The sequence below is a fragment of the Phaethon aethereus genome (genome assembly GCF_964289735.1).
Source record: "Phaethon aethereus genome assembly, chromosome: 11".
In the NCBI taxonomy this organism is placed as follows: Eukaryota; Metazoa; Chordata; class Aves; order Phaethontiformes; family Phaethontidae; genus Phaethon; species Phaethon aethereus.
This window is the reverse complement of record NC_138587.1, coordinates 16,908,624-16,929,648: the sequence shown is the minus strand read 5'-3', so window position 1 is coordinate 16,929,648 and position 21,025 is coordinate 16,908,624. Positions and strand designations below refer to the sequence as shown.

Sequence of the window (21,025 nt, the reverse complement as noted above, 5' to 3'; positions counted from 1 at the left end):
GAGGATCAGGCAGGGAGGAGGACCAGACACTGGCATTTGAACATGTTTTGAAGGGTTCGCAGCAATCGCTGCCTTCTCCTGCCTGCAAACTGCCGTGCTATAAAGCGGTGCATGTCCCTGGGCAGGAGCAGCTGCAGGTGGCGCGGGCAGGAGGCGGAGCTGCCTGACCTGCTGGGGTGGCAGAGGGGACAATGCTGCTGGAGCCAGAGCCTTGGTGGCTTTGCAGCTCCAGGGCTCAGACACATCAGCCCAAGGCAGCGCAGGTGAGGGGACAGCCCCATGCCCTGCCTTGGGGGCAGAAAAAGTGATTTAGGTTTAACGAGGCAGGTGCTCCCCTAAAGGGACTGCAGTCCACAGAGGAGCCTGCGCTGGGGTGGGCGAGGTGAGTAAGAAGCAAGGAGCGTCAGGAGACCAGGGGCTCCCACCCCACGTGCCACTCGCTGCCTCGCCAAAGGGATGGTGAAGGACTGAACGAAGGGTGGTGAGAACACGGCGGGTGGAGACCACAACGGGGAAGGAGAGGTGCTTCCCCAAGGAATTCCTTTTCTTTACGTCGTCTTTGCTTCTCCATGCCTGGATCCATAGGTAAAAGGGCCCTTCCATGGGCCCACCACCCTCTCCAGAGCTTCCCCACTTCTATAGTCAATGGCTCAATGTCCAGGTGGAACCCAGTAACGAGCGGTGTCCCTCAGGGGTCCATACTGGGACTAGTGCTATTTAATGTCTTGGCAGTCTGGAGGAGTCGGGGATGTTCAGCCTGGAGAAGGCTCTGGGGGGACCATACGGTGGCTTTTCAACGTATAAACAAAGACAGAGACTTTTCCAGGGCCTGTAGCAACAGGGCAAGGGCAACGGCTTTAAACGGAAAGAGGGCAGGTTTAGATCGGACACAAGGACGAAACGCCTTGTGAGGAGGGAGGTGAGACACGGGACCAGGCTGCCCCGAGAGGCCACGGATGCCTGGAGGTGCTCAAGGTCAGGTTGGACGGGGCTTTGAGCAACCTGATCGAGTGCAAGATGTCCCTGCCCATGGCAGGGGGCTGGCTTGGATGATCTTTGCAGGTCCCTTCCCACCCAAACCATCCCGCCACCCCACCGCCCACGGGAAAGCACGGGGACCGAGCGGAAGACCAGGCCCGGGGCCTCGCTCCCGCCCCGCCCTACAACTCCCGGCGTGCCCCGCGGCGGGCGGCCACCCCTGCGCCTGCGCACCGCTTGGAAACTTCCAGGCGGCGGGCGCGGTGCCTCCTGGGTAGAAGACGGCCAGTTACCTCGGCGCCATTTTGTGGCGAGGGAGTGAGGGGTTGCGCGCGTGTGTTCGGCGCCCCGTGGTGGCGGTTAGCGCTGCGCTGTGTGGTTGCTGGTTGTGGACAGCGTCATGGGCTCGGACAAACGGTGAGCGTGGGTGAGAGAGTGAGGAGAGAGGGGAGGGAGGGATGGAGAGAGTGGAGTGGGTGGACGGATGGACGGCCCCGCGTGGTGGGCGATGGTGGGGGTCGCTGCGGGCTGTTCCCCTTCTGAGCTCGGTCCGGTGTGCCCCGCAGTGTGAGCAGGACGGAGCGGAGCGGCCGCTACGGCTCCATCGTGGAGAGGGAGGACCGTGATGAGCGGGAGTCCCGGAGCCGGCGCAGGGACTCTGACTATAAGAGGTCTAGTGAGGAGCGCCGCGGTGACCGCTACGATGACTACCGCGACTACGATAGCCGGGACTACGACAGCAGAGACTACGACAGCCGCGATAGCCGAGACTGCCGGGACTACGACAGCCGGGACTACGACAGTCGCGACAGCCGGGACTGCCGGGACTACGACAGTCGCGACAGCCGGGACTGCCGGGACTACGACAGCCGTGATTGCCGTGACTATGACAGCCGAGACAGCCGAGACTACGATTGCCGGGACTACGACAGCCGGGATTGCCGAGACTACGACAGTCGCGACAGCCGAGACTACGACAGCCGAGACTATGACAGAGACTACGACAGCCGTGATTATGATAGCCCTGAGGTGAGTGGGGCGGGCGAGCCGTGCTGGAGCAGGCAGCTCTGGCCGCACCGGGGGCGAATGGAGGGGGCTGGGGCAGGCGTCGGTGGGCTCGTCCCAGCCCGGGGTCCTGGAACAAACCCACCTGGGGCCGGGGGAGCCCGGTCCCTGGTGCCAGGGTTGGCATTCAGGGGGGTTGTGAGGATGACGGGGGGTTGGGGAGGCTTGAGCTTGGTGTTCTGCCCGAGGCCGTCAGGACCAAACCCGAGAAAGGTGGTCGTATGGGGAGTTGGTGGGTTTGGTTTGCTTTGTTTTTATGGCATTGCGGGGCACGCCGCTAGGAATTGCGATGGTTAATTCTGGTCGCTGGCTTCTCAGAGGGAGCGGGAGCGCAGGAACAGTGATAAATCAGAAGATGGATACCATTCTGATGGCGACTATGGAGAGCACGACTACAGGAACGACATTAACGATGAGAAAGAAAGCAAAACCATCATGTTACGTGGACTCCCTATCACGGTTACAGAGAACGATGTAAGTAGCCAGGAAGGGGCTTTGCTTTTCTCACCCCCTGGGAAGTACGCAGCTTTGTGTCAGCAGGTCTGTGTGGTAGTCGCTGCTGCCATTTTGTTGAAAGCTGCATCATGGTGGCCCCCTCTCTAACGAGTTGGTGGTGCTGCCATTTTGAATCCTGAAAGGATTTAAACTGTCACGGTTAAGTAACAGAGGTCGGTTGAATGTTAAGCGGTTTCTTTCATACGGAACAATCCGTGAATAGTCTTTTTTCATGTGTGTTCGGATGCTTTCCCTACTTGCTCTTTTCTGCTTTTCTGTATAGGAGGGAAGAGGCAGATCTTTCCCCCCCTCCTTCTCCCTTCCCTACTCCTCCCCTCCGTCACCTCTGGGAGAGGTGAGGGGGAGAGAGACAGAGAGGAGGTACTTACTTGAATTTTTCTGGGTTTTTATTGAGGCCAGAAGCCCTCTCTGGTGGGGTTGCATAGACACCCAGCTCCTCAGCCGAGTACAGCCCTTGCATAGAGTTGCTTTGTGTGGTTACAGCTGTGGAAGTCATAAAATGGCTGCTGTGGAGCTGACAGAGCAAGTACAAATGAGCTTGGTACATGGTTATCTAACTTTTTTTGATAGAAAGACATTGAAAGTGATCAGCTTTGAGCTTTCTTTTCTTATTATTTTAATCTTTTTTTCTTTCTTGCTGAAATGCTTTGATTACCGAGGTAGAAGCCTGCAGCTGTTATTTGAGGAGTGGGTGGGAACCCTGTAAAAGCTGAGCTATTCCAGTTTGTTTTCACGCAGACTCTATGGCTGCCTCTGAGGTCTTTGTGCACTGATTGTTAACACAGAGAATCCTTTTGCACCATTAAACAGAATGCCTCGGAACAGGTTTTGTTTCTGAGCTATTAATGTTGTAACTCTACATTTGTGCAAATAACTGTAGTATAATTTATGGGAAAGTTTAATTCGGGACTCATCCTTAGAGTGTGGATGATGCATCTTGGAACTACCAGTTGTTTTCTTAAATTAACATTAGTTTGACACTTCTGATTGTGTACATATTTTTCAGCTTTTTCCACTTCATTCATGAAAAAAGCTACTTGCACTGAAGAGGTCAGTTCAGTCAGCATGTAAACGGACAGCTTTAAATCAGTTTTGAGTCTGCTGAGCAGCCGTGTTGTATGTAATGTAATTTGAGTTCTGTAAGAGCTGCTAAACACCTCCCTTTGTCTTCTGCTGCGACATAAAAAAAAATTGTTCCTTCTTTTCCTTATGCCTCTCCGCAGTAATTTATGTAGCCTGTGCCACAAATTAAGCATGTTTGTTACGGCTGAAGAAATTATGTCTCTTCAGCTTGTTCTTTGATGATACACTCTTCACAAATGTACTTTATCCCCTGAAAAACAGAAGGGGAACTGTTTGAAGATGAGAACTGTAGCATGAGGGTTAAGAATACATATATCACGGAGCCTTGCAGGATAGTGTTCTTGTTTTGCTTTGCGAGGTGCCAGGGGTATTTAGATATGCAGGGAGAGGGATGCTAGCAGTGTTCTTTATAAAAACTTTTGAGCAAGCACAGTATTTGCCAAATCTTGCACAAATAACCGTGGAACATGAGATAGTAGTGATTTAGATTCTGTAGCATTCTGTGGTCTAAGTGAAGACTACAGCTGTTTTAGCGTCGCAAAGGACTATGAGTTCTCTGGTGCCCATCAGTCTCCTGTTAGGTTCTTCCTAAAGGTTTTCTTTTTCCCTGAGACAGTGTTGAGAATGATATGTTCCATCTACCTCTTGGATGCACTGTAAGGTAGGTTGCTTCTGTGACTGTTGTAGTTGTCTGCCAAGATGTGAAAATTTAACTGTCTGATTAAAATTTCACACAGATTCGGGAGCTTATTGAGTCCTTTGAAGGTCCTCAGCCTGCAGACGTGAGGCTGATGAAAAGAAAGACAGGTGAGAGCTCTTAATCCAGTTTTTGACATCACCTTCCTCTTCCCCAGCCCAAAAGAGTATCCAGAATTGTCCCCAAACTGCAAGCACATGCAATAAAAAAAAAAAAAGGTTTGCCATGGCTAAGGAATGTGGCTTTTTGGAAGACTTTTAGATAGCTGGTCTGTCTTCAGGTGTTTTTGTTAACAGGTATTGGTAAGTAATACTAGTATAAACCCATTTAATAGTATGTAGTCTGTTGCATGGTTACCTTTTAAACATGGATTCAAATCGAGTGAAATGTAGCCAGTTAAGGGAGCTTGGTTCCTTGCCATGGCAAAATAACGAGCAGATCCCAGCAGTTGACGTCGCATTTGTAAAGCTGCTTTGTCATGAAGTAATGAAGCAGTTGGAGAGAGATTCACCTGTTTTAAAGGAACTGACTAACACAAGTATCCCGTCTATATCTGAATGCTGTCTCTAGGTGTAAGCCGTGGTTTCGCCTTCGTGGAGTTTTATCACTTTCAAGATGCTACCAGCTGGATGGAAGCCAATCAGGTTGCTTCACTCACCAAGTCTAGATATTCCTGAAAATGGAACAAGTCTGTACAGTTTAAAAAAAAAAAAAGGGAAAAAAAAAAGGTGGAAGGAGTGGTTTGTTCCATAAGTGATTTAAAAGAATAAAAGCTTTGTATATATTAAAATTTGTAACAGTAGGATAAAATATCATGTAACATTAGGGGAGAAAATTGGCTATTTTGAGCACTCGGAAGTAAAGTGTCTGATTGTCTTAAATTACTCGGTTTTGATGTAATTGGCTCATGAAGGTTTAGCAAATAGTCCTTGAAAAATCCTAACTTACTTCCACCTGACATTGCTTTCTCTGTTGCCAGAGAAAGCATCAGATTTCTGCATTATGTTGCTGTTAACCCTGAAAGAGAAGTACCAGTTTATGGCAATAGTGCGTTTCCCCTAGTTAAAGGGGGAGAACTGGCTCTTCTAGAGGAAAAACATGTTTATTCCAACTAAATTTAGTAGAGAGTGAGTTGTTGCATACATTATGCTGTGTATTTTGGCTTTCTGGGGGTATGACTTGTTAAGGAGCCAAAATGCAATAAGAGTCCTAGTTTCTTTTTCCTGTTGCATGGCAAACAGTTTTACTGGCTTTTGCTCCTTTTAAAATATTCATAACCTGTTTTAACAACAGAACTTAAACATACTCTCAAAGTGAGCAAAGTGTATCAAGCATTTTTTCTTTTTTTTTAACAACTATTTGATACGAAGGTTCCTGGGCAGCATGAGGAATGGTATTCTGCTCCATTGGTGTTACGCATAAAGAAATGGCACCATGATGGGATTCATAGGCAGTTAGTTTCAGCAGATGGACATTGTCATGTGCCTTACGCTAGAATAGGGTTTCACGTGTCCCATACCATAAGTGATTTCCCCAGCCAGAGAGCAGCGTTCAAATTCTGTTTTCCTGGCATGCTGCTCGGTTGGGTTGGTGGATGCAGCAGAAAGATAGATATCGAGAAATTAATGCTGAGCATATTTTCAGAAATGAGATAATTTTAATATATACAAAGCTGTACTGGTGCATAATTTATTGAAACCTATTCAAATTCACTCCAGTAACCAGCCACCCTAGTAGCAGGGAAAACGTAGAATCTCCCCAGCAGCCTGGCTGCTGACTGTTAGATGAAAGAATGATGTATTGCAACTATGCCAGCAGCTTTGTTTCTATGTGTGCATATCCAGTGAGTGCTGGGCCCTCCAACCCTCCCTCCTGCCGGTAGGAGAAATGGCTTTGCCCTATTTAGTTGTGCAGAATGTGAGCGCCTTATTCATGCTACGTGCTAGATCTGTGTCAGACCCTGTTATCAGAAAAGCCACCAGTCCTGGCACTTCTGTGGTACCGCTGCAGTAAGCCAACCTGCTATAAAAATAGTTCTTCCATTAAAATGCCTGGGGTTTGGCCTCTAATATGTGCTTCCTCAGACGTACTTCCACCTGTTTGACTAAAATATGTTGATGGCTATATTTTGAAAGGGCATTCTGCATACCCACACTTCGCAAAGTGTAAGGCTGAGAATCAAGGCTTAAATAGATTTAAATTCCTAACTCCTCTAAAGTCAGAGTGAGAGGACATGCTGAAGCATTATGAACTTTTCCTACCCCTGGAGAAGCTTCACTTGCAGTCCAGTTGCTCATTTTGGAGAGCTCCTGCCTGAATGAAGAACACAAACCTCTTGTGCAGGCTTCCAATTGAACTGATGCATTAGTCAAAGGAAACCACTCTGAGTTACGTTTCAGTTGATGGCACTTGTAATCCAGCCTCCAAGAAGTCTAAGCAGGGTCCCTTTGGGAGGAATTACTGTATTTTCAAAGGGACGCTTCTGAAGAAAGTGCTTGGAAAAGTAATCCAAATGTGATTGTTAAAAGGTCTGGGGTGTTTGGAGTAGGGGAAGAAGTGAAGCAGTCACCTAAGGACATGTTTAAAAAGTTGCTCAGTGCTATACCAGAAGTGAATAGAAATGTGGGGGCAAAAAGACTCCTAAAAATGTGTTAATCCTGAATGCAGTAGGTTAGGACTTTGTCTCCTTCGAGACACTTCCTGGTTCCATGTCAGCGTTTAGTGTTTGGCAGCTTTTTCAACACTCCCTGATTCCGTTTATCTTTGCTCCGCATCCCATTCTCTTACTGCCCTCGTCCTCCTCTCTGCAGGATTGGATGGGCAGGGTGTAGGTGGCGGTGGTTGTCCTCCACATCCTCCCCATATGTTGTCCATTTAATTCAGGAGCACTGATTCCTCCGAAGGGTGCTCTGCCATGGGAAAATGGACATGTGTGCCTCGACACAGGAATAATTGAAACCACTTTTTTTGCAGAAAAAGCTGGTGATTCAAGGGAAGCAGATTGCGATGCACTACAGCAACCCCAGGCCTAAATTTGAGGACTGGCTTTGCAACAAGGTACAGTGCACGTTTTTATCGGAGGGAGTTTGTCTTGGCTTCAGAGCTTTTCACCAGCTCAGTGGTTTGAACACAGCGATATGTGATTCGGACCTGCTTGTACTCGTCTTCCCTGTGATACCGTAGGAGTGCTAAGACAGGAATGAAAAGGTTTTGTAGCGCTGGTGAGAAAGTAGGAAGAGTGACAGAGGTGCTGCCCCAGGAGACATAGAGGTGGGCGCTGAGCTGCACTAGAGTATGAAATCATTAGGTGATGACCAATCTAACGTTGAATTGCGGCTGGTCTGCTGCATACTGCTATGCGCTCCTTGTTTGAGCCCCTCTAAGTGGAGGTGATTTGGTAAGATGAAGACCAGGCTGTTTGATCAGGCTTTAGCTATATTTTTTGCCCATAAAGATAACTTGTTTTCCAGCCTGTGTTTCATTTTAACATTGTTCTTTTTATAGTAGTTGCTATGACTGGGATTGTAAGTTGAAGACCACACAGTTTAAAATAACTAAATAATTCAGGATGACTGGGGAAAAGGTAGCTGGGGTGTTCTGAAAAGCAGTTGTGGTATGGACAAGGGTGGCTTTTGCTGTTCTCGATTATTCTGGTGGGTTTAGCTTCATTATGTTACTTTGTGTGAATGTCTAGTTTTCGTTATGCTGGCATTGTTACACATTGCACAAGTTCTTACCAGGTTTTTCTTCTTCCTCATAGTGCTGCCTTTACAATTTCAGAAGGAGGCTAAAATGCTTCCGCTGTGGAGCGGACAAATTCGGTACGTTACATTGATATTTTTGTCTGTGTTTGATTTTTGTGGGAAACTTTCTGTCGTACATAGGAAACAAAGTTCACTGTAGGTGCTGGGCTGGCTTTTGAAATGCTGTGTTTGAATGAATGAGCCATATTGTGACTTAAAATATTGTCCTCTTCCGATGAAGATTCAGAACAGGAGGTGCCACCTGGAGCAGCAGAAGCCGTTCAGTCTGTGGATTATTACTGTGATAGTAAGTTATCTTTGACTTATTGTATAATGTGAAATGTAAACGGGTACTAAAATCCTTCCTGTACCTCAGACTGCCCGCTGAAAAACTTGAAGTACTCTGGAAAGCCATTCTGTGCACAGCTAATGTCTTACTTTCTTTTCTCCTCAGCCATCATTCTCCGCAACATTGCTCCTCACACAGTAGTGGAATCCATCATGACTGCCTTGTCTCCATATGCATCTCTGGCAGTCAATAATATTCGTCTTATCAAAGACAAGCAGACTCAGCAAAATAGAGGCTTTGCATTTGTGCAGCTGTCCTCTGCCATGGTGAGTGCCTTGCTGACAGTGTTGGAGAGAAGCAGCTTCTTAATGTACTTTTGTAGTTGAAGCATTTCATTTAAAGCCTTTGAGCTGTCTGAAGGACCACCCCAGTTCACCAAGCATTAATTGATACTCTGTGTGTTAAAGCCTTTCATCATTAGCTGCAGTTTGGAAAGAAGCTGGTAGGATGTTGTGAGCACACTGGAAAACTATTTTTGTAGCAGAGTGCTGTTCTGGATTGAAGGCTGGTTTCACACTTGGGTGATAAAAATAATGGTCTGAGTTTGTAATTTGATGACAAAAATTAAGAGCTGGGGCATAAACTAGAGGAGAAGGGGCCCACAGAATTGGGCTGCTTCTGCCTTGAGGAGGGGGATCTTGCTGCTCTCTGCAGCATCCAGTGGAATGGTGTAGGGTCCGCAGAAACATTCTTGAGGCTACACAGGGAGGCAACAGCCATAAATTGCAACGTGGGAAATTGCAGCAGGGTACAAGGAAAACCACTTAACTGTGAGGGAGGTCAAATACTGGCAGAGGGTCCCTGAAGAGCGATAGACTCTCCCTTCCTGCCTATATTAAACTTGATCAGCAGCATGATCTGTTTGGACCTGCTTTAGACAGAGTGGAACAATTTGTTGCATGAAAACTGGTGCCTGATCTCTGTTTCTGCTGGCCTCCCTTTTGGAGTAATTTTGGGCAAACATCTTCTAAAAAGCTAAGATTTTAGAAGATGTTTAATATTCCGTGGCCCAAGGAAACCCCCGTTATTTGTGGCTACAATCAGACCCATTCTGCTCTTCTAAGTATGTATAGTATGAGGAGATGGAGGTGTTCTTAAAGCTTTAGCTGCTTTCAGTGTCTGTATGTAAAAAGCTGAAGCTTTGTGAATTTCTGAATCCTCAGTAACCTGCCTTTCATAATAATGAGTATTTCTTGTTGTAGGATGCTTCTCAACTGCTGCAGATCTTACAAAGTCTTCAGCCACCATTAAAAATTGATGGCAAAACAATTGGTGTTGACTTCGCAAAGAGTGCCAGAAAGTGAGTTGCGAAAACAGGTGGCTTTTTTTAGCACCACCCTCCTCCTTTATATTAGAGACTTGTGGTCACCTATTAAGATTACTGTGGCTCCAAAGTTTTGTTTCCCTTCAGTGTCTTGTGTTGCATGAATCCTGCTCCTCACTGTGAGAGGAGAGGGAAAGCAGTGTTTCCTACCACCCCTATTTCCAGTCCTCTGAAGAGAACATCGTAACTGATTGTGTACACAGCATGCATGTTTCCTTGGAGACCTAGTGATTCGTTCTCGACTGTGCAACAATGAACCTAAAGTTCCTTTACTTGCCAAGCAGTGCTTTGGCTCATTCATTACAACTGGAGTGTTTTATAACTGCCAAGAAATCCATGTGTAAGGGCAGATTCTACCTCCTTGCATAGGGAGACGCTTAAGAAAAAAGCAGTATTTACTTAGATGCATGATTTTTGTGGTTACAGAGACTTGCTTCTCCCAGATGGTAACAGAGTCAGCGCCTTCTCTGTGGCAAGTACAGCCATTGCTGCAGCTCAGTGGTCGTCCACTCAGGTACGATTTGGAGGCTGTTGCTCATAGTCCCGCTTTCCTGAAAATGAAAACATAGTGCTTACAATTTCACTGCTGCCCTTTTGCTTGGTTGAACTGACCAAAGCTGCTGTGACAGAGCTGATCTGACAGGCTGGAGCCTAAGTAGTGTTGAAATTCTTAAATGCAGTAACTTACCTGTTACTGACAAATTACCTGCTCAAATTTCAGCCACAGACTGGAGAAGGCAGCACCCTTGACTACAGCTACCTCCAGTCAGGACAGGATGGCTACACACAGTATGCTCAGGTTAGTAGTGGCAGTTGTGCTCTAACCAGTAGGTGGCTGTAATTTGGGCATCTGCTTAGCTTGTGTTGTCATTCATTTCTGCTTGCAGTACTCCCAGGATTATCAGCAGTACTACCAAAATCAAGGAGGAGTGTTGGACACAGACGCAGCTACCATATCAGGTAGTACTTGTGGGAGATGCTGCTGTTTTTAATGATAATTTTGCAATAGTGGTGTTTACTTCAGCCTTGATGATAGTTTGATGGGTAAAGGGAGACTTAGTTCATTTTGCTCGTAGGATACCTGAATGGGAACGTGTTACTAGAGAACCATAACAAATTTGTTCAAGTGGGACCTCTAGTCTGTGAGATGAGGGAGCAGCCTCTGTTTCAGGCTATTGACAAAAGCCTTGAACTCATGGGAGTGGTGTAAGCAGCTCTAGACAAATCTTCAGCACTAGCAGCTGTCGGAGGCCAGGAATCACTGGCTTTGGGAGCAGAATATTTCCTCCTGAAAAGGAAACTATTTCTTGTCTGGGTAGAAAATACCCACTGTGTATCTGTCTCCTTTTGAATGTTTATTGCCTTGTTTGGGTGCTGGAGTTGGAATTAGGAGCTGAAACTGTAAACAAAGTAATTTTAGCCCTAGGATGAAGTACTGTTTTACAAATTAGTTGGCTTATCCATTATTGCTCTCTGGCAGGAGCTCCGGTCACTACCACCACAGCTGCAGTTGTGTCCCAGAGTCCTCAGTTATATAATCAACAGACAAACTCACCTGACTCTCCGGTAATTACAGCTCTAATTACTCCTTGCTTTCAATGCCAGGGTTATGTGGGATATCTGGCTTAGCTGTGGCGTTTGATCTTCGAAGTGGGTGGTGGTACAGCAAAGCTGCTGAGTGTCCACGGGTTAGTCACAGTGCTTGTGTTCATAAGTCATCTGCCATTTCTTTTTTGTGATAGTTTTGCTCTTTGTTAAAGGTGAGTGCTATGTGTACTGGTGAAGAGGAGATAGTTATTGCATGTGTGGGGTGGGCTGCTCATGCCTTGGCACTCTGTCCTTGTTTTCTTGTGCCTCAGTGACAAATTTTTGTTGTTGAGGTTCCTGGTTTTGGGGTTGTTTTTTTTTTCAGACACAATCAGCACCACCTACTACTAGCAGTCAGGCACAAACGGCTCCCCCAACTGGCGTAGTCCCTGGAACCAAGTATGGTAAGCAGTCAGGAGTTGCTCTTGGGGACAGGTGTCTTGTCACCGTATAGTGAGAGAGACTTGGCTTTGGCCGAGTGCTCTGTCACCATATGTCAGTGGTGAAGCTGTCCCTGAACAGTGTATTCTGCATGGGTGATTAAGAGCCCTCTACAGGCATGTCTTGCCATCATGGCTGCTAATAATCTCAGAATTTTACCTGGAATGTAGAAATAATACCTGTCTGAATTCAACTGGAATTAAGTCCCACACTTAATTTTTTTACAGCTGTCCCTGACACTTCCACCTACCAATATGATGAATCTTCAGGATATTACTATGATCCTGTAACAGGGCTCTACTATGATCCCAATTCCCAGGTAAACAGGAGTTCTTCCCACCTGTCTTTAACTGTTCAGGCCCATTAGTTCCCTGTCTCTCATCACATAAGTGAAACTAACTTTCCAAGGCGCACAAAGTATTGAATGTAGCAGATAACTCATCAGTGTGCCTAGGGCTGGGACTTGACTTCCCTCTGGTATAGCCCTTCAGTTTTTTCTCCTTTCCTTAATTCTTCTCACAGTTTGGCCCATAACAGGGTTAGCACTTGTCACAGGCACTGTAATTGAGCTATTTCATCGTGGAATGCCCAGTAAAGTGCACTCAGCTCTGGGCTCTGGTGGGTTGTCTCTTGGGAGAGGCAAAAGGTTCACCATAGTGCTGTTGGGCAGAGTGCCTGTGTTTAGGGACAGAGGCTTCAGCCACTTTGTGCTGTTTGACTCCTTTGTGGAGTCTGCAAAACCTGTTTCAGCTCTGCAAAACGCCTTCCCGTTTGATGTGGTAGTCTGAATCATGCAGCTTGTTCGGGTGCTCCCTTGGATGCTTAGCTTGTATGAGGCATTTAACTGACTCTTTTTTTTCTTTCTTTCTTTCTTTCTTTTTTTCCTCTCTTCGGCAGTATTACTACAATGCCTTAACCCAGCAGTATCTTTACTGGGATGGCGAAAAGGAGACCTACATGCCTGCTGCAGAAGGTATCACGTACCAACAAACAGCTACCACAACCACCACCAAAGAAGTGAAGGAGAAGAAAGAGAAGCCAAAGAGTAAAACAGCTCAACAGGTAAAAGATAAAGTGGGATTGTGTAACTGGGCTAAAGTCTTCTGTGGAATGGGATAATAGTTCTCCTTTTTCCTGACAAAGGAAGTCCCGGGTTATTTGGTGGGGTGCATGTCTGCAATTTGCAGGCATTGTAGAGGGCTGAGGAGAGGTGGAGTTGGCAAGGTTTCAGTGCAGAAATAAGCTCTGCATAGGAGGAATGCATATGGAATCATGCCAGGACCAGTGGGAGTATAACTGAGTTGTCACTTAAAGGATTAGATTGATAAGAACGGTTCGTATAGTAAAACAAGCAAGCTGCGGTGTCTTTGAACACTGTATACAGGGACGCAGCTGCACTACATCCAGTGTCCTGTGACTTAAAAATAAAAGGTAGTGGGTTGCCATGTTCTGGAAACTGTATGCAAGATTGAGTCTGCGTCAGTAGCTGTGAGGGAAGCTGTCTGAGCAAACCACTCTGCATTTCAGATTGCTAAAGACATGGAGCGCTGGGCAAAGAGTTTGAACAAGCAGAAAGAGAACTTCAAGAACAGCTTCCAGCCACTGAGCACCAGGGAGGAGGAGCGGAAAGAGTCAGCGGCTGCAGATGCAGGCTTTGCCCTCTTTGAGAAAAAGGTGAAGGTGCTGGCGGTAGTATGCAGTGGGGTGTGGTATGGCAGAGAGCTCAGTGCTCACGGCATTCTTGTCTCGTCCAGGGAGCTCTGTCTGAGAGACAGCAGATCTTGCCAGAGGTGATGAAAAATGGGGATGATGAAAATCCACTGAAGGTGAGTATGAGATGCCTGACAGAGGTATTCCCAAAGGTTACTGGTAAAGCGCTTCAGAGCAGCTGTAGCAGATACTTGCTTTTCCCACCTGGATTTCCATGGCATCATCTGTAAAAGGTGGTGGTGTTTACAGTGGTCTGGTGCAAGTGCAGACTGAGATAAGCTGTGATTTATTCTAGCCTCAAGAGCTCAGCTGAGATTTCTAAAAATGTCTCAAATTATTGTTTGGCTGCTGGGAGCTAAGTCTTGCAGCCACCATAGTGGTTCTTTTGAGTTGCACCTCATCTTGAGTAATAAGAGGGGGATACCTCTTGCGCAGCAAACACATCTGCAGCCTCTGTGTTCCCTCTCAAGGCTCTCCTCTGAACTGTAGTGATGCTGCGCTCCCCTTAATGCTGTCCTTCCTTTCTAGCGTGGCCTCGTGGCTGCCTACAGCGGTGATAGTGATAATGATGAGGACTTACTGGAAAGAATGGAGAATGAGGAAGAGAAGCTGACTGACTGGAAGAAGATGGCTTGCCTGCTGTGTAGAAGGCAGTTCCCAAACAAAGATGCTCTGATTCGGCACCAGCAGCTCTCCGACTTGCACAAGGTAGTTGCGCTGTGGTGTCAGGAAGGTACTTCTTGGTTGCTGTAACTCAGTGTGTAAACCAAAACCACTCTATGCATGTTGCTGTTTGGAAAACTGCTCCTCTTAAAGCAAAAATAGTTGCGAGTGGATTGTTGTTCTCACAGAAGTCAGCTACTTAGTTTAGAAAGATCTGTTGTGCATTTCACGTTGTTAATGTGAATCTGCTCTTGTTTCAGCAAAACATGGATATCTATAGGAGATCAAAGCTTTCCGAGCAGGAACTTGAAGCCTTGGAGCTGCGTGAGAGAGAGGTCAGTGTTGACACGAGCAGATGAGTGCCTAATGGAAAGCCTGCACAGATGATGGGTTGAGCTCTCTTTATCCTGACACACGTCACTTGAGATAATCCCTGTAAGCCAGCGCCTTCTTGGGTCAAGGCTCAGAGCTGGCCTGTTACATGGAGAGAAGGATCCCGTATTCCACAGCTATGGCTTAGTAGAGGGGGGGTCCTTCCACCTCCAGCTCAGGGCTGCCAGACTGGGATCAGAAACCTTTGGCTGGCAATCAGCAGCTAACCCAGCGGTTGCTGGGGCTGGGCTCTTCCTACCCCAGTGCAGGTCCTGATGTGCTCCAGGGATTTGTCTTTGAGGGTCTCTTTTTCTGTGGTGTTAGTCAAGCCATGTTTTAGCCAGCTGCAGGGGACAGCTTTCTGTAATAGCAGGCATTTAGCTTACCTCCAATAGCTCAAAGACGAGTAAAAGTGTCTTTAAATCAGTACTAAATGTGGTTACCTCACGCAGATGAAATACAGAGACAGAGCAGCTGAGAGGCGGGAGAAGTACGGCATCCCAGAGCCCCCTGAGCCGAAGCGCAAGAAGGTCTATGACGCTGGCACGGTGTATGTATCCGAAAGCTCCTTGGCAATTGCTTCAGTACGTTTTGAGCAATTAGGTTAACTCATCTCTTCTTTCTGCAGTAATTACGAGCAGCCCACCAAAGACGGCCTTGACAACAGCAATATAGGCAACAAGATGCTGCAGGCCATGGGCTGGAGGGAAGGTTCAGGCTTGGGAAGAAAATGTCAGGGCATCACAGCACCTATTGAGGTAAGTAGAGATGGATGCTTACTTGATGAGGTTTGGTGCCGCCTTTTATCCAGAAGTACTCAGTGCTGAAGATCTCTTGTGGAAGAAACTGCCATCCACAGCAAGGTTACCTCTGTTCACTGCTCCTGCTCCTGTTTTTCCTGTCGGATGCTAGAGCTGGGACAGGCAGGGCTGTGCTTCCTTCCTTCAGCAGTCTGTTCCTGGGCTGCTGTGGCAGCAGGCCTGCACTCGAGCTGCGTGCCCTGGTGGTGCTGGGGTGGCTGCCCTCCTTCTGGCTGCTGGCTGTCCTGGGCACCTCTGTGCTTGGGGCTACGCTGTTGGGCCCTGTCTGCTGTGCAGTTTCATTTCGGCTGCTGTTGGGCTGGGGTTGGACTGGTATGAAGCCAGCAGGCCTGGGCTGTTGTGTGTGGTCTGGTCTCCCACTTGTCAGTATGGCTGCACGGGGGATCCCCGGGCGAGCTTGAGAAGCTGTCTGGTCTGATGAGTCTCTCTGTGGTGTCCTGCATGGTGGTGTGGCCTCTCGCTGCAGAGCTGAAGCGTTTTCTCTCTTCCCTTGCAGGCCCAAGTACGAATGAGAGGAGCTGGCTTGGGAGCTAAGGGCAGCTCCTACGGTGTTTCCACTGCAGATTCGTACAAAGACGCGGTGCGGAAAGCCATGTTTGCTCGCTTCACGGAGATGGAGTAACGCGCTCTGGCCCACAAAGTACTTGTTAGCCAGAACTGACTGTTAAACTCTGTAGCCTTGGTGGCCTGGCCGTATTCTGCTTATGGTTTAGACTTGACCATTTCATTCCCTTGGACTTGTTTCCCTCTCAGCATGTAACACTTCCATGAGCAGGTTCTTCGAACTGCCCCACCTTTCATGCTGGAGAGGTCCTGGTTAGACCGAAGGGGATGCTGATCTTTATACGGTCCTGTATATACTGTAATGTATTTTGTGTTTGGAGTGTGTTGTCCAGAAGCCGCTCCTGCCCTCTAGAGCAGGGGCAGGACCTGTTCCCTGTGGTTTCACACCGTCTCTGCTCTTTTGTTGTATTGTCTGTCTTGAGGGGTTTTTTTTTGAGAACTTTCCTGTACATTTTGTATGATATATCTTTGTATAGACTTTTTGAAGACTTTGATTCTAGTTGCCAGTTTGGCTCATTTCCAAAAGAAATACATCCAGAAATGATCTTATTTCTGTTTCGCAGTGGGTGAATGAAGAATAAGTTGCGAATGCTGCTTGTCCTTTCTGTGGTTCTGCTTCTTCCTTTGAGACTTCATCCCGAAGCCTCTCCCCCACGCAGCGCTCCCCTCGCTGGCTTCCTTTCGTCCCTGTGCTGTGCCCGTGTCTTTCTCACAGCTTCAGCCTGGACGCGGGCTGGCGCAGGAGCAGCTGTCTGCTCTCTTCCCTGCCCTGGCCGGGCGAGCAGAGAGGACCGGCACCACTGGCCTCCGCTGCTCTGCTGGTGCCTGCCCTTGTCCCCAGGCCCTGGTGCTGCTTAGCCTGGGGTGGGTGAGCAGCTGCTGCTCCCCAGGCTTTCCTGCCGGCCACGGACCCCGTGGGGTGCTTGGCCTCCCCAGGGCTGCCCTGCTGGAGCAGCCGTTCCCTGGGGGGGCACCGGTGCTGTCAGGGTGAGCGTGGGAAGGCTTTGGTCTGCAGCAGGAGGTGCGGGCCGCTCCCTGCTGAATGCCGCCGCGCCGCCTGCCATCTCTGCGCGTCGCGGTGCGGGCTGCCCGCGGCCTCGGGGTGAGCCGCGGCCCGGGACCCCCGGTGCCGCTGCCTCGCATGCGGGACGGCTGCGGCGGGAGCCGCCGTGTTCCCGCGCCGTGCCGCCAGAGGGCGCGCGCGGCCCGGCTGTCGCACATGCCTGGTCTCCCCGAGACCCGCGGCAGGACCGGCCCCACGGGCGGGCGCGACAGTGGGGCCAAGACAAGGGTGGGTGCAGCCCCCCGTGTCCCCGGACGTGTTGGGAGCAGCGGGAGCCAGGAGCCGAAGGCGCTGCGCCCGGCAGGGTCTCGGGATGCGGCGGCCCCTCTGCGGCCTCGCAGGGGGAGCCGGGTGGGTGGAAAACCCACGAGTGCCAGCTCCCAGCCTCGGTTCCGCCCCCCGGGTGATGGTGGGGGGAGCCAGGCCTGGTGCGCTGCGGCTGGGGCCCCTGTGCTCTGCGCAGCCTCCCCTGCCTCCCCGCGGGCCCTGGCTGGCGACAGAGAGAAGTGCTTTGCTGCTCTGGGCTGTAGACGGGTGGGGGGGTCGTTTCCCAGCAGGTGGGCTCCGCGGTCGATGAAGTGCATTTGTGCAGCTCGGCTTCTTCCCAGCCCATCGATCCCCTTCACGGCGTATCCTCCTGAGAAGGGGTGATGCCCCAGGCAAGGAGGGGGCCTTGCCTGCAGTGGGCTCACTCCATCTTTGCTGCGGCAAAGCGCTGTCCCGGTGCCGGGAGCTGAACCAGCTCCAGCCGGTACCTCTGACAGAACAGCTGTGGTGTGGAACAAGGAACGTGCTGTGGGGGCACAGGATCCCCCGCTGCCTGCTTGTGGGGGCAGCTGCTGGAGGGGGCTGCCCAAAGCAGGGCCTTCTCCTGGGGCAAGGCTTTAATGGGGGTCTTGGGGTTGCAGCCCCCCTCCCACGTGGCGAGTGGGTCAAAGCCCCCTGTCCTGAGGGAAGGCATTGCCACTGGGCACCCAGGGAAAAGGAGAGGCGGTGGTGTGGGGAGCATGCACCCACCCCCCCACTGTCAGACATGCCCTCCAGCCCCCGCACCAGGCGCCCGAGCAGGGCACGGAGGCACCAGCGCCTGCCAGCACCCGCGCCTCCAAGTTAGGCAGCGCAACGTGGCTGTTCGTGACTGAATGCGCCGTGGCCCACCGCCTTCAGAGGGACGTGGTGTCCCTGCCTCCGCAGGGACTGAGATGCCAGATGCGGGCTGGTTGCGGGTCCCAGCAGGGATGCAGAGGGGAGCAGGATGCCTGAAAGGGCTTTTTGGAGCACTGGCAGGAGGAAACATGGAGCAGTCCCTGGATGGACAGAGCTGCACTGCAGTCCTCCTCTGCCTCAGTTTCCCTATCACTAAGCAGCAACAGGGTCTTTCCTCTGTGGCTGATAGAGGAAGAGTAAGGTCTCTGAGCGCCAGAGCATGTGGAGACCCCAGGCTGGGAGGTTAGGGGGATACCCAGAGCGGCCCTGTGCCCTTTCCTGGGGGCAGCAGGGTGAGGGCAGGGCTGCAGCCCCGGACCCCTCCCAGGCCTGGGGCTGGCTGCAGGGTGACCTCCAGGGCCTTGGCACCAACCAGGCTGTGGCTCCTTCTGGCACCTATAATACGCAGAATTAAAGATCGCTGTCTGTCTGGTTTTAAGGTTTGAGATTCTGGCTAGCTTTCAGCATTATTAATACTAAAACTCCCAAGCCTGCTATGCTCTGGCTTTCCAGGAGGTCCTCCGAGCATTGTGAGCTCCTGCACGCTAATTGAGGCGAGGAAACGGGCCAAGTCTTTAGTGGGAACAGCCTCTCTCCCCAGCATTTGTTAATCGTCGGAGTTACCAACCCGTGGCGAAGCTCAGCTCTCTGCATGGCCAGCCCCAGGCGGGCCTTGCTTGCCCGCTTGGTAGCTTGCGCTGTTACTGAAACGCTGCCTGCAGGCAGGAAAACATCCCTGCGCTGCCTGTTGGGGTGGCTGGAGACCTGGGGTGCAGGGGGACCACTCTGGAGCGCTCAATGCAGCAACATGGGCTTGCAGGAGCTCGGTCCTGCAAGGTCCCAGGGCTTAGTGGGGTTTGGGTCAGCCCTCCTGCAATCCCTCACTGCCAAAAAGCCTGCTGTGCCCAGCAGGATGGGCACTGGGGAGAGCCGTGGCCTGTGGCCACCTCAGCTATAGGGGTACTGAGTGCTGGCCAAAGCCAGCCCCCTGCAGCTCACTGGGTTCATAGCCCAGGTGCCAAAAGCTGGTCTCAGGGGGTGTTGGCTGCTGCAGCGGGGGCACCCAGGAAGCGGGGGGCAGGCACGCACACGCGTGTGCGCGCGCAGCTGCCTCTGTGCTGGTGCAGCTGCCTGCACGTCCATGTGTGCATGCATGAGCTTACGCACCTACGTGGGTGCTTGCGCGTGCGCTTACGCTCCATCTTCCCCCTCCATGCTTCCCCTTCTCCTCTGTGCCATGTGGGTCCGTCCTCTCCTGAGCTACTAAATGTGTCTGAAATACTTTCAGAATTGCCCTGCAATAGTTTTTCCTTCCCCACATAAATGATTTCACCCACGTGCCTCACAGCCACTCGGCTCCGGCCTCAGCCGCAGAGCTGTGGTGCAGCATCCTGCAGCGGGTACGGCTGCAGCCCCCCCGGCAGCCTGCCTGTTTGCTGGCGGGTGACGGATGCTCCAGGGGCAGGAGGTGGGGGTGCAGCCCCTTCCCCGGGGGATGATGGTATCCCAGGCCAGGCAGTGCCAGCACCCCTCCTGCCCCATGGCACAGAGCCCCTGTGGCCCTGGACGGGTGGCTGCGTCACCTTGGCCATTTTGCCATGGGCGAGGAAGGGGAGATGTGTCCCTTATCCCTTGGCCGCTCCACTCGGATGCTGTTTTGACCGAGGGCCCATTTCTGGCTTGGGAACCGCATGGTCCAGGTTTCCCTGCTGGGGTGGAAAAAAAGATGGTTTTAATTGATTCGCCATCTGCAGCAATGTGGACCCAATTTGCAGGCCGGGGGGGGGTGGGCTCTGGTGCAGTTGGAAGAAACCAAAAGCAGATGGGGGCTGGGATCCTGGGGGCTGGGACCTGTGGCCGCACCCAGCATGGTTATCCCCCTGCCAGGCTGGGTGCCACGCTGCACACCGGTCCCTGGGGCTCTGCCATGCTGAGCATTGGGCACGGGCAGCTCACCCCGTCCTGGGCACCTTCCAGAGGCTCTCCCAGGGGAGATGCTCCAGCCTTGCACAGATGCCGAGGCAGGAGGATTTGGTGGGTAAAGAAATGGTTTCCCTGGCAGAGTCTTCCCTGCTGCCGGCAGCGAGCCGTCCATCACCTGCCAGGCAGCGCCGGCAGCCTTGGAGCCGTGTCACGCCGGGCTGGCCATGGCAACCGAGCAGAGCCACGGGCGGTGGGGCCGAGCTCCCCAGGGAGAGGGCGAGGGTCTGGCTGGCAGGGCCAGGGAGCTGCCGGCAGCTGGGCAAACCAGAGCCGGGCGTGATGCAGGCAGGGCCTTGGGGATCCAGAGGGCAAGCCGAGCCCCCGAGGGTTTTACACCTGGGGAGCTGGACCTGTGTCCCGGTCTGCCTCAGTTTCCCTCCTTCCCAGCGCGCAGGGCACACCTTGTGCTCTGGGGGGTCCCCATGCCCCTTCGTCCTCTTCCCATGGGGGCTGGTGAGGGAAATGGGGGCATGTGATTGACAGGCAGGGCATGATTGACAGCAGGGTGGCGAGCTGCCATGGGATGCCGTGTGGTGCTGGGAGTCCCGCGGCGCTGGCAGCCGGCGGTGGCGTGTGCAGATGGATCCTGGTCCAGCTCAGGGCACCCCAAGGGGGGTCACTGAGCAGCCCCCACCAAAACATGCAGGGCCCCTCGCCCGGCACAGGGGAGAGGGTTTCGGAGAGCCGGGCCAGCTGTGGAGGCAGCATGGCACACACCGGCGCCCGGGTGATGGGGGGCAGCCTGAGCCCCCTGTGCTGCTCCGTGGGGCACCCGCTGGCCCTGGCCCCACAGCCCCTGGCAGGCAGAGCGGGGCGAGCAGCTCGGGCCCTTTGCCAGGCATGGGAGTGGGGGGAGCTGC

At 51.3% G+C, this 21,025-nt stretch overlaps 1 protein-coding gene across 1 annotated transcript; it reads left to right on the top strand.

The window, feature by feature from the left end:
- Nucleotides 1–1,378: 1,378 nt before the first annotated feature.
- On the top strand, nt 1,379–16,502 carry RBM5 (RNA binding motif protein 5; the record flags this gene model as incomplete). Its single annotated transcript, XM_082004607.1, has 24 exons — nt 1,379–1,395; nt 1,545–2,007; nt 2,362–2,517; nt 4,380–4,449; nt 4,910–4,983; nt 7,313–7,396; nt 8,100–8,160; nt 8,324–8,389; nt 8,537–8,697; nt 9,634–9,731; nt 10,182–10,269; nt 10,477–10,554; nt 10,643–10,715; nt 11,236–11,321; nt 11,668–11,746; nt 12,011–12,102; nt 12,681–12,845; nt 13,311–13,457; nt 13,538–13,609; nt 14,022–14,201; nt 14,417–14,491; nt 14,981–15,078; nt 15,157–15,286; nt 15,846–16,502. The coding sequence occupies 24 exons, from the start codon at nt 1,379–1,381 to the stop codon at nt 15,969–15,971; spliced, it is 2,739 nt and encodes a 912-aa protein (XP_081860733.1). The 3' UTR covers nt 15,972–16,502.
- Between the last annotated feature and the right edge of the window lie 4,523 nt (nt 16,503–21,025).